General features: G+C 41.4%; 1 protein-coding gene across 1 annotated transcript; it reads left to right on the forward strand.

The window, feature by feature from the left end:
- Nucleotides 1–512: 512 nt before the first annotated feature.
- nfil3-5 (nuclear factor, interleukin 3 regulated, member 5) lies at nt 513–12,316 on the forward strand. Its single transcript, XM_008408822.3, has 2 exons — nt 513–981; nt 7,086–12,316. Exon 2 carries the CDS (start codon nt 7,626–7,628, stop codon nt 9,474–9,476), a length of 1,851 nt encoding a protein of 616 aa, XP_008407044.1. The 5' UTR covers nt 513–981; nt 7,086–7,625; the 3' UTR covers nt 9,477–12,316.
- Nucleotides 12,317–13,335: the final 1,019 nt, after the last annotated feature.

Raw genomic sequence — 13,335 nt, forward strand, 5'->3', positions numbered from 1 at the left:
TCTTATCAGAACTCCACTGGTATTTATAAAAATAGTCATGACAGACTAGTCTAGAGCTATGAAAAAAAAATATTTCGTATTTAAATCCTAAAGTTTAATTTTAAATATTGTTAAATTTCCACCACAGTTTTCAGTATTTTGCAGTAGTTCCCAAAAGCTCATTAATTCGGGTTTATTGTACTAAGCAAAACCAGTTCCAGCAGGAAGAGGAAGACTGTTCACACCACATAAACAAATGAATAACAGACTATATATTTTAACTATCTATAGGTCTACAAATAACTTATGGGGTAGATGTTTACAAACATCTTGGGTTGCTAAAGGATTAGTAAAAAAAGTTCCTCACAGGTTTCATAAGAACTAATTTTGTCTTCATTCGAGGAAAAATCCTGTAATGAACATAGCTTAAAAACTACAGCACAACAACCCAGGTGTTGTTACGCATTCACACCCTTTTTCTTTTTTCTTTTTTATAAAAATGAACCACTCCCGCAAGTGGAGGAGCCGAAATGAGATGGGGCGCAGAGGGGAACAAAAAGAAAGGGGCCAGTAGAGCTCCTGCAGAGAGAGAGAGACGGGGACCGAAAAAAACGTGACTCGGCAGCCTAAGAGCTGTTATGCAACCGCTGACCTACTAACACATATCTGTAGCAGGGGAGCCGGAGAAACTGGAGCAAAGTGTCCGGCAGCGCACAGCCGACGCACAGATAGCCCGAGCCAAAAAGGACAGGAACAGCATCCAGCCGAGCCAGTGACTCATCCGACACCGAACCGAGCGGCGGCACTCGCACAAACTTAGTTTTATTTCACGACTCCTCGCTCCTTTTTTTTTTTTCTCTCTCTCTCTCTCTCCTCTCCTGGAGGTTTCCTCCTCTGAAGGGACAATACGGGAAGGAGGAAGCGGGAGCGAGACAGCTTTTGTGTCGGGGAAAGCCTGAAGCTTTTTTTCCTGCTGCTGCTCCTCCTCCGGGACGCTGAAAGGTATGTTTTGACTGAGCGCTGGACTGCTTCGTGGACCCCTGTCTTTACCCGTGTGCGTGTTTTAAACCATTTTTCCGCCTCACATAAAGCCGTTTCACCGACGGGAGGAACGGGATGCTCGTGGCCGGGTATTGTTCACATGGCGACTCGCTGCTCCGCCGGTTTGATCCCGCGTCTTGTGCGTGACTTTCAGGCGTTTGCGGCTTCCTTCTTGGGTCACGTAACACACGACTCATAGAGGAACCAAGCTGGACACGTTTGTTGAAGTCTCTGTTGTTTTATTTGGCTCCAGGCAGGAGTGCATATATGTGGTCAATGTCAAGGCTAGGTAAAAGCCCTCATGGTGGTGCGTTGCAGTGAACGGGGACAGCTGCTGCTGGGCTCTGTTGTCCGCTTAATTCACTTACTATAATAAGTGCTACACGTGGCATGCTGCTTTTCTTTCGTTTTTTTTTTTCCGCCTATCAAACAACTATTGAGTTATTAATTTATCCATGTATGTGTTTAATGCATGCAAACGGATACATCGTAGCTGGTTGAGGTGCAGTTTTTAAAATGCGTTCATTTTGTAGCATCTTCAGCTAAAAGGCAGATTTAATGTAAATATTAATCTTTCTTTACGATAGATAAATATTTACCCGTTTTAATAGGGTTATGAATTGGTGTACAATAGACATTAGGTAGATATTGATAACCTTAAGCAAAAATGCAGCTTTACATAAAAAATTACAGTAAGAAAATATATATAATGATTTCAATTTGAAATGAAAAACCCATCGAATATGTAATCATAGCTGAAATAATGAAGCATATTTGTTTAAAGTGATAATGTTTTATTTAACGTGTCATTTTGGTTCAGATACATGAAATTAAGCAATAAAATAGTTAACTATCTCTAAATTTAGCAACAGTTTTATAGCTTAGTAATTAGGTGTAAAACATAGTAATGTAATGGTTTAGGAACAAATAACCATATATAAACCTGACCTTTTGTTAGCATGTTTTAAAAAAGGTTAAATGATGACATGTTTGAATACTTGACATAAAGTATTTGTTACTCTGAATATTAAGCCTTTTTCAAAGGGAGACCAGTCTAACCATCTGATATTAGATGGTTAATTAGTCAGGCTATCTGCTCTGGTAGTAATGAACATGCCATTTGTAGCTCATTAGTTTCAATACAGCATTCCAATGGTAAGGCTAAGATGGTTGCGCTGCTTCAGTTTCTTCTTTATGACTGTTTTTTTAAATAATAAATAATAGAAAGAAAATGTGTTGCAGCCTTCTTTTAGGCAGCTGACTGGCAGTGTGCAAGAACATGAACATGTAGGCACAGGGGATGTTCTGTCTTACTCTAGCTTGCTTCAGCTCGGAAAAAACCCAAACTTAAATCAATCTAGTACTTTCCAATTCCTTATTAGAAAGATTTCATGCTGAACAAAGTGACAATAACATTTTTGTGCTTTTGAATCAAAGAAAATTGATTTACCAGCAGCGTCTTCATGTCTCTTTTACTAGAAATGTGTTTTTGTTCAGATTTGTGGATCAATTGGTTGTGCTGTTTTGGTTCCTGTTTTAGGTCGTTTCTAAAGACCACAGTTTCCTTTAAGTAAACTCAGAGGATATGACATAACCAGCAGCGCAGTATCAGAAACTGTTGAAAAGTTTTACATTTGATTGTTTTATTCAGGAGTCTGGAATGGTGTAAAAGAAATGAAACTGAGTTTGGACAATGTTTGATTTTCAGTAAATGTTTGAAAGAGAGAAATGGTAATATCTAAAAAAAAAAAATCAGATTGATGTCCTAATTTTAAAAATTATAAATAAAAAGGGCAATTTTAAAGCCGTTTCTTTACTTCAAGAGCAAATTATATCGACACTGTTAAAAAAAAGAAGTCAGGATTAGATTACAAATAAAGCATGTTAACTTCGGTAATAGTGTTGAGCAAATTAATTTAAATAATCTGTATTTAATGTGGAAAGCTCCATATTTCACCCACATGTTTCAAGTGTCGAATGAGGATTTTGAAACGGAGGTCAGCTGCGTTTGTTGACCTAGAAAAGCAGAGTAAATCATCCCTTCATCAAACTGTTGCAGCTGAGCTGTTATGAGACTTGTTGAACATGCACATTATAAAGTAGGCAAACGTTTCATGCTCAGATACCCAGAATGTTTATAACACTTCCTGAAAGTTTTGGTGGTTTAGTGGGAAATTTCTAGGATTCCTGCTGATTCCTTAAGCACTCTCTACATATTTTGTTTTTAAATTTCCAAAGCAGAAGTAAGGGTAAATCTCCACAGTGGGAGCTGTGTTTTTAGAAAATGCTTTCAGCGGTGATGTAACACAGCTGCTCAGTGTCTGCTGCTGCTGCTACTATTTTTAACCCGATTACCTCTTTTCTTCCACCAGAAAACGTATAGGGTGAGCCAGATGCAGCTCTTCCTTCATCTCTTTCTGTTTTGCACCACATCTCTTTGTGGGATTGTTGTAAAGTTAGCAGAAGGGCGTCCAGCCTTGTGATGCAATGCATCGGAAACCCCTGTCTGGCGAGGGCAGGCGCAGCGCTGGTGAATCCGGCTGCTGCCAGTTGGTCTGGTTTCACAGTGTGGGTGCGTTGCTCACTCCGTCCCAGCCAACTCTCCAAATGTAGGTCAGACCTGAATCTGGGTGAGGAGGAGAGACACGAGGTTTACAGGGCATGTGTTGGACTACTTTTTTTTTATTGTTATTATTTGGCTCAGGCTCTGAAAGGCACAAGATTAGAGATGTAATTCCTGATTTGTCCCAGCTTCCATATCTTAATGTGAAATCTAATTGTGCTGATTAAGAAAATGCCTTAAAAACCTGCACCCTTTCCTCCGCAGTAATTGTTTCCAGTCGTTGTTCGTCGGCACATTGTCATATGGAGGTTAGTTTCTGTCAGGGAATTCTCGCCTCCTGGTTTGTTTGACACAAAAGCCTTGGTGCAAACAAAAAAAAAAAAAAAAATGGAGGTTCCTATCTGGGGCCTCTTCCACGTGTGTGGTGTTGGATCTTTTTAAGCATGGAGGAGGGGGGAAGAGGACGTTTTTGCGTATTTAATCACGCTTGCCTCGGAGAGGGTCAGAGGTGAAGCATTCCTCCGCCGAGTGGCAAGTGGCTGTGAACTACCCCCGGGGGGGGGGGAGGGGTTTGTTTTTCCTCCGGGAAAACGCACAGAAAACATCTTACAGTGAATCAGTCTTCCTAGGCGCACAAAGAGCAAATTACACAATGCGCCGTGCCTCAGCTCTTATCTCTTGAGTCTACGGGGCTACGCAGAGGTATCTGAGGTCAGCTTGTAAACCTGTGGCGTCTGCTGCTTTGTAATACGAATGTGTTACACAAGCTTTGGTCCTCACCAGGAGAAAATTCAGAGCACGTAGGCGATGAGCAACGACGACAGCCCCTCCCTGAGCGGGCCTGCGAGGGAGCATGGGAGTGAATTTGGCTGCAGAGATGGGTGTGTGCCATGACGTCAATGCCGTTGCGCTATCTCTGGTTATAATTTCCCCATCTGCCATAGGTTTCTGCTGTAATGTGTTCGGGAAAAGGTATAACGTGCTCTCTCCGGTGTTCAGGAGGTAATGTTGCATAAAGAAAGAGAAAGAAAGGAAGAAAGAAAGAAAGAAAAAAAAAATCCCCCCTTATGTCGATGCAGATGACGTGTTTGAGTGCACCTTGTTTCATCGTGCTGCAGCAGCGTCTGTAAAATTCCTCTCATGTCCACTAACTGAATTCCTTCTGTCACCAGATCTCCCCCCTCTCTCTCCCTCTTTGTCCCCCCCACCCCCTCCCGTACCTCTTTCACTATTTTTAGCGTACGCTCTAATACGCTCCTGCTTCTCCCCTCCCTTGCAGTCCCACTGACCTATTTAGTGGCGCACCGTCAAAGACAGGAGGAGTGTTTACTGCTTTGCGCCGTTTCTAGGTCAGTGGGACAGCGCAGAGACGTGTGCGTGCGTGCTTTCTTCCCGCCCGCCTTTGTTTTCGCGCTGCCTCTCTCCTCGCTCTTAATGAAAATTATCCAAGATCGGGGAGGGCGGAGGCTTTCAGCCTACATTTTTCCACATCGTTTTGCGTGATTAAGTTCAGGTCTCTTTGTGCTGAATGCCAAAGTTAGACAAGACACGAGATTCAAGAAGGCAAATAAACAGCTTTGTATCCAGAGCAGTTTTTAGGTTGTCTGTGGTCATAATATTGTTTATTTTTTAATAAATGGAGGGGTTATGTAACAGGGTCACTGACTCTGGAGGAAGCCAAGAAAGATTGGATAACATGTATTACTCTAAAGCACGTCTGTGGCACTAGATCTGCAGCTCTAATTAAAGGGGAACAGCACATTTAGGTCAGTTTTCTTCCACTAACTAGGTTTTGCTGAAAGGCTGCGCAGCAGATCAAATTGCAACCTTCATAGCAATAAAACATGATCAACGTTGTGAACAGAAAGTACTTCTTGGATTCAGTATTTGGTAGGATATTATATTTCAAGTGCAATGCATAATTTTACTGTGTGCTAATAATATATTTGGCCTTTGGGACAGACTTCCACTGGCCTCAGCGACCTCACTTCATGTAATAACTGAGGACATTTTAATGAAAGAAAAGAAATAAGACAATATGAGAAACGTGGGCCGTCGTAATGGCTGCAGTTATTGCCACTTTCATCAATATGATCACAGCAACATGTTTCCCTGATGTTCATGCAGACCTAGCGGAGGACTGCGATTTTGACCCTTACATCCTCACTATTTGGCTAACAGGAGTGGTTATTTGTTCAGCTCTGCAAAGAACTTTCTGTATCTAAACCTTACATTTGCACAAGAGCTCACTTAATTCTTACCCATTTCTGAATGAATGTGTTAAAAAAAATACACGAATTGGTGTTTTTGCTGTTAAACAAATGCTACATTAAAAAGTAAAGTGACATTTTTAGCTTTTGATTGGGCTGCTTTGTGGAAAGGTTGGATAATTCCAACCTCTGGACGGTCGTTTGGCGAATCGCTGCAATTATCCGAAGCTCTTGTGGAAACAAAACAATGACAGCACTGCTTTTATTTTTAGTCTTTGATTCTTTGAGTAACTTTAAAGAGGTCACTTGTTACACTCTGATGTTTCTCTTCCTGTTTGTGTCTATCAAGCTGAACTTAAGCTTCACTAAAAATTAAAATCTCATTCTCAAAAAACATGTTTTAAAAGACTATTTTCACACAAGTGATCGTATTTGAAAATGTCTAATTTAAGCTCCATTTTAATTCCAGTGCGGTCAATAAAAAGCAAAGCCAAACTCATGATCGGAGGCACAGTGACCTAGATTACGTTCACTCTGTGTGTCATAAAAGGATGTTTTCATGCTTGTGAGGCACTGCAGGGCTCAGTGCTGCGATGTGTAATTAATTTCTGCATACGAACTGCGCAACATTGTGCAGCGAGAAAACTAGAGGAACCAGAGCAGATCTGGCTGTTACATAACACGGAGCGGCCCGTCAACATCCGTTTGTGGTGCATTGTTTTTAATTTTATGGTGCAACGCACGATGGGTGGGAAAGACTTCCTGTTTAGCTGCAAAGTTGAGATGACACGAGGAAGCTCAGTTTGCAGTGTTGTATAATTTTAGAAACTGCGATGGCTATCAGAGAAACTGCGATGTTGTTGTTGTGCTAGAACCTCCCACGAGCCAAAAAGCAGAAATTACAGCATCAACAGTTTCTTTCTTCTTGCACCATAGTAAACCATCAGCACTACACAAATCCAGTCACTCCTCCCTCAGCTCTTTAATAGTTTGCCTCTGCAGAGCTTGCACTAGGTCAGCCAATTTCATTCCTCGTCATGTAACAGACTTCTGCATATGCAGCACCGTCTGCACATGTGTAACCACAGCTTTTTCTTTATCTCTTAAGGCATTAACAAAAAAACAAGCTATTTTCTGTACCCAATGAAGCACAGCAAGCAGCTTTCTGCGATTGTTAAAACGTATAATCGTAATGTTTTTTTCAAATAAATGTCATGTCAGACTGTTTCTGCACCTCATCTAACTTTTTCTCTCTTCTGTTCCTTCCCTTCTTCTCTTTCCTGCTGCCTCAGTAACCCACTTAGAGGTCGACATCGCTAAGGCAGAGTTCTGAAAGAGCCCTGGAGAAGACGTACTGACCTACATCCTGCATAAGACGCAGCGAGAACCAGAGCGGTGGCCTGAAAAGCTCCTGAAGACTGACAGAGAGGCAGATAAACTCAAAGTCACCTGCAAGACTTTGGAGTGCGCTGAACTATTTGAAGAATCAGCGTAAATATCTCTAAAATCAAGCACCAACTTTGGTTCCTGTTTTTCGACGCTCATTTTTCAGAACACTACTTCAATGTCTGAAGTTTTTGTCGAGTTCCACCTCTTTTTAATCTTTTTGGCTAATTTAGACACTTGAAAAATTTGACCTTGGAAGATAAGTAAGAGCAAATCAATGAGGCAGTCCTTTCATCAAGCACAAATACCTCATCCAGAAGTTTTTACTGATCCAGCGACATAGGCCAAACATTATAAAGTAAAAGGCTTGTATAACTTTTCCATCTTTTTTCACCCCCCTTTGCCCTTCAATAGGGTCATACTGTGACCCCCAGTTGGGGAAAAAAATGGAAAGTCTCAATTTAAACATCCCATCCAACACTAACAAAAACACCATGGAAGTTGAAGCATTTTCTCCCTACGATGGGAGCCTCCCTTCCCCTGGTCCTGACGGTCCAGCACGGATCAGCCGCCAACCCAAAGGCTCTAAATCAACCGTGACCTCACGTCGCAAGCGAGAGTTCATTTCTGATGAGAAGAAAGACGCCTCATATTGGGAAAAACGGAGGAAGAACAACGAGGCGGCCAAGCGTTCGAGGGAGAAGCGTCGCATCAATGATATGGTGCTGGAGAATCGCGTCATGGCGCTGAACGAAGAGAACGTCCGTCTGAAGACAGAACTCCTTCAGCTCAAACTGCGCTTCGGTCTCATTAGTGCATCTTCCTACATGGAGAAAAGTCAGCAGATCTCCAACAGTGCTGCAGACGGAAACCCAGGTAGCAATGGGAGTAGCACCAATGGCACCCCTAACAGCAACGCCTACCACTCGAGCAGCGGCTACTCCAGCGCGTCCCAAGTGATGCTGAATTCTGACTCATCTGAAGCTGAACAATCCAGCCGAAGTGAACGCCACACCATGCTCCACAAGTACTCCCCTCTGGGCTCTGTGTCTGATATGTCTGATGGTTCTTCCAGAGATAGCCCCGAACCCATTGACTACAACATCAAGAAGGAGCCCTTGGGAATGGAGATGGGTGGACTTGAAAGCAATAGGATTCCCAATGGAGTTGCCAATGGGATACCAAACGGAGCTTACTGTGGCAACACCACTCTGGTTTCCTCTCACCAGCAAAACACCACATTAGCTGAAACTGCCAGAGACTACCAGTATCATCAGCAGGAGCACCAGCAGTGCCACATGGAAACCACTGGTCCTGCTCCTCAGGCCACCTCTACGCAGAGGAGCGTCATCTTGTACCGTTCCAGCAGTGGCTGTTACCCCATGGAGAACCAGAAGCTGGAGGACCAGCAGTCCCAGCAGAACAGACCTCCTGTGCAGCACATCCTGCACAGTTTGCCCTCAGAGTTCTCTGACTGCTCAGTCACCATCTCTGAGGTTGCAGAGAAGCTTGAGAGGACAAAGACCATGGACTCACCTCAGTATGAATACACCAACGATCATGAGGAGTCCTCCGAGGAGCTCCAGCAAAGGTTCAGTCACAGAATCCACCTGCCAGGTGACGACCACCACCGCTACAGCTACCAAGCTCAGGAGAACCGTCTTCAGCACACCGAGAGTCCCCAGAACTCCTTCGCCCCTGAGCTCATCAGCAGTGAGGAGAGCAAGTCCTTCATACAGCACAATGGCTACCTCGGCACACTGGATGAAGAGCCCCCTGTTCTCACCTACGAAGGAGGGCCCCGACCCAATGGCTTCTATCAGGAGAACTCCTCTGCTAAAGACACCTCCTCAAGCGACGGAGACCCTCGTAGCTCTGATAAAGAGGGCTCCACCGATGACGAATCCCCCTCATCGTCATCCTCAGACATCAGCAGCTACCACCAGAAGGCAGAGGGAGCCTGCGGTTTGCACAGTGAATACCACACCGAGGTCCACGTCACTGCCCTGCCCCACAAGCTCCGCCTCAAGTACAGAGCTCTGTCCAACGGGGCAGCTGGAGCTCAGGTGGAGGGACTGGTCTCCAACTCTATGTCCCCTTCTCCCACTCTGCCCCAGCATCCCTACTTAGCCCTGCCCAGCAACTCTTCCAATGGCCAGGCCAACGGAGAGGGCAAAGAGACTGAGTATGTGGAAGACGTCAGGGCTGAGGTGAATGACAGAGCAGAGGCTAAAAAGGAAGGAGGGAAGAAGGGATATGTCAGTGGAAGAAGTGGACGGAATAAGAGGCGAGATTAAGAACGAACATAAGCAGCTTGTGTATTTTCCTGTCAACTGTCATTCGATGAAACTAGACAGCTACAACTCACACTGGCACTTTGCAGGACAGGCAGTGATCTATGTGAGGTGTATTTAGCACTGCGTGAAAACGTCAGTATCAGGATATGTGAAATCCCAGATCCGTGCTTTGGAGGAAGATGGACATCCTTTCCCCAGAGCGTGGTGCGTTTCTAACTGCGAAGGAGAATTTCTCACAACCAGATAGTGAAGTTTTCTTTCATATTTCACCATCAGATTCACTGTGTCACTTGTAACTCCTTCCTTTACTCTCTCTCCTACCTCCCTGTGATCCCTCAAAATTAAAATAGCAGACTAAGGAGGGATGGATGAAACTCCAGAGTTGGAGTTTCCCTTGAGGAAAATTCAATTATTCATTTTTATTAATTGCCTTATTGGCTGGTCAGTCTGTATTGTGGCATTATGGGAGCATTCCTTTTACCAAAGATATGCATATTTCCTTTATTGTCTCCCTTTTTTGTCCGTTCCCCCCCTCCATTTATCTACTTTTTTATCACCATTAGCCTGGTCAATTGAACTGGATTCAAACAACCATCAGCACACAAGTCCCCTTCACTCCCAAAGGCACTTAGATTGTATATTACTGTGAAATAAATTTGCAGATATCAAATATATATTTTAAGAAAAAAAATGTGGCAAAAACAAAAAAAAATTAGTAAAGAAACGGGATGTGGTAAAAGACTTACAAGTTATGTGTGTTGTTTTGAAACTTCTTGTACAGTCCTGTTGTTCTTTTTTATTCTAATAAATGCCTCAAAAATCGTTCTTTTACTAAAACTGTGAGCTACTACTCGTAAAAAAAGAAGACAGGTACATCAGTTCTCAGACTGTGTTCAGATTGTCCACTCGTTCACCTTAAACAAAACAGCCATTTCTGCTGTGGGTTGGAAACTCACACTATAATGCTTCATGATATTATGTGGTTCACTAGAGGTTTGTGTCATGTGATACACTGATAAGGTCAGTTAAAATAGACTGTAAATGTAGGGACAGAATTGACCTTGCATGGTAATGTTAGCATTAGTATGCTAACCACTTTCTTTTTGCGTTAGCATTCTAATGTTAGCTTTGGCATGCTAATGCTAGTACTAGTGTTGGCACTTGTGTGCTTCCATTTATACATTGTAGAGTTAGCATTGTAATGTTAGTATTAGCATGGTAATCTGAGGATGGTGTTAGCATCCCACTGTTAGCTGTTGATATTTGATTTAGCATTTGTTAATACTAGTTTCCTGAACTAATAATTGCTATTCAAAGACTGAAAATGTCTAATTCCAGCAATTCCCTATTAGAATGACCTGGAGCATTTCTGAAAGTTTTGAGTTAAAACAGATGATAAAGATGTCAAAAATAAATTGTAAATACATATAAGAACATAAATAATGAGCCTAATTTCGACCATGTGCTCATATGTTTATTTGCACACACTACAATTTTAAAAACTGTTGTTTGTATGAGATATTTAATAGCTTTCCATGGGTCTTTACAGTTTTTTATATATATATTGAAGTTACATTCTTAATGCTGCTTAAGTGGATACAGTAAAGAAAAGTAAAAAAGCAGTTTTGTGTGACATTTATGTTTGTATTGTAAATGTACATGATGTTAATTATGTTTTCAGCCTTATGCTGTCCGTCGTCTCATATTTAGGGATGCTTCTGCAGGGTATCGATGAGTTTTCAAATTGGAAACAAAAGTACCTGCAAATCCCATTTAATAGCTCAGTTGGATTTTAACTGCTGATGCCAATTAATGGTTTTCTTGATGTCTGACAAGCCATTTCTATTTTCTAAGAAATAAAAAACATAAAAATATTTTGTGTAGGCTGATTAAATTGACCAACTTCTATTTGTAGATTATCTCAGTCTATGCATCAAAGCACATGTTCCTAACATCCACCTGATTTTGACCAAAGTGGGAGTTTTGAGGTTTGATGCATTTAATGACGCTACACAACTTTTATCACTGGTTAGTTAGTTCACCAGTACTTTGGTCTTTATATGAGTGAACGAGTGGACATGTCGAACACAGGTTCAGAGTGGGATCCATGCTCAAACCACCTGCGCTCCTTGACCAGTTTTTTTTTCATATCAATTAAGGCAACACATGGCCTTTAGCAGAACCTGACAAGCACAAGCCTTGTTAGCAGTTCATCCAGCAAAATCCATTGAATCCATTAAACAAACCATCTCTCCAGTCACAACCAGCAAAGCTGCTCTCTTTTGGATAAGGTGCCTCTTTATTGTGTTGTTCCTCGTCCCCATGTCGGCCAATGTCTTAGATCCCTTTCAACTCTGCACTGATTTGTTTTAGCTACAGTAGCTGCAGTAGATGATGCGGTATTTAAACTGTTTTACTTCCTGGTGCCTGCCTCTGGCCGCTATGTATAAATGTAAAATTGTCTCTATCTCTTGTATACTGCTGTCTTTATTATTTTTAATAATATTTTATCAATATTGTTTTTTTTCTATTCTATTATTGTGTGTATTTTTCAGCCACTTGTTTCATTATGCTCTAAGCTCTTCTTGTTGTGCTGTGTATTTACCCATTGCTACCCTTTGCTGCAGTTACCATTTGTATTCTGTGTTACTGTATAATCTTTGTCTTTTGCCTAAAGGCTTCCTGAAAATGGAAAAAAAAAATAAACAGCTTGTTCAGAAGTAATTATGTATTGATATAATTCACGTTGATATGCAAATGGCTACAAGAGAAAACACTCAATTTTAATTGTGAAAGATTGAAAATGGGGGAAACAAATTAAAGGTTGTTGAACTAAAGAATGTCTCCTTTGGCCTTTTTAAGACTGTCTTAATCTTGTTTTATTAAAAGTGACATACAAGTACAACATTTGCATAAACCCAATGATTTACACACATATCTCAATAGTTTTGAATAACATTTATGTTATTCAGTTTTGAGTGAAAGTAACATATTCTACAAAATAAGTGTACAGTAATATATTGCAAACACTTTAGTAATGGACTGCAAATAGAATTTAGCCCTTTCATGCATAGTGGTCCCTACAGTGGCCAGCTGTTCTTGTGCTTCTTGTGGATTTTTATGTTATAAATGCACACAGATCACTGAAGTGGACACTAATGCATCAAAAAAATACACCATCAACTACTGGCCATCAGCTGCAAATGCAAAAAATTATTTTAGTTAAATCCAAAATGGCCGACAAACAAAAAAGCACGCCAACCGACCCGGTCCCTCCTACTGCAGATGGTAGAAAAAAAATATTGTGACATCAGATAACCCCTAAAGAACAATACTGCTGATGTATTTTTCAAATAAAAACTTTGTATTTGGAGAAAATTACAATTGATCACCTAAAAAAATAAAATAATTTTTTTTTTACAAATTTTTTTCCTACCTTTTTTTTAAGCCTTAAGAAAATCAAAGAAAATTTGGGGAAAAAATCCTGACACAAAGGATCATAATGCATGAAAGGGTTCAAATTTTACATAAGACTTATAGAAACATATTTTTATACAGAAATATAATGTGGCTAACACATTTACAGGTAACAATGCTAACTTGACTCCTTAAGTCACATAAGGCCATTGCTAAACAAGCTAGCTGCTTCAGGAGGAAAACAGGAGATCAGATTCAGGAGGTGTGGACTCAGTTTGGAGTAAATTCATTGAAAGGCACCACACACACACACGCACACACACACACACACACACACATCCAGGACGCATTCCTGGATGTGTGTGTGCCATTGTCTCCTGAACCAAAGACAATGGCAGAAGTGTTTCCTGGGCAGCTTCCTCAGTTACCAAATGTCCTCTTT

This window comes from Poecilia reticulata, chromosome 1 (genome assembly GCF_904066995.2).
Source record: "Poecilia reticulata chromosome 1, P_reticulata-male-v2, whole genome shotgun sequence".
NCBI classification, from domain to species: domain Eukaryota; kingdom Metazoa; phylum Chordata; class Actinopteri; order Cyprinodontiformes; family Poeciliidae; genus Poecilia; species Poecilia reticulata.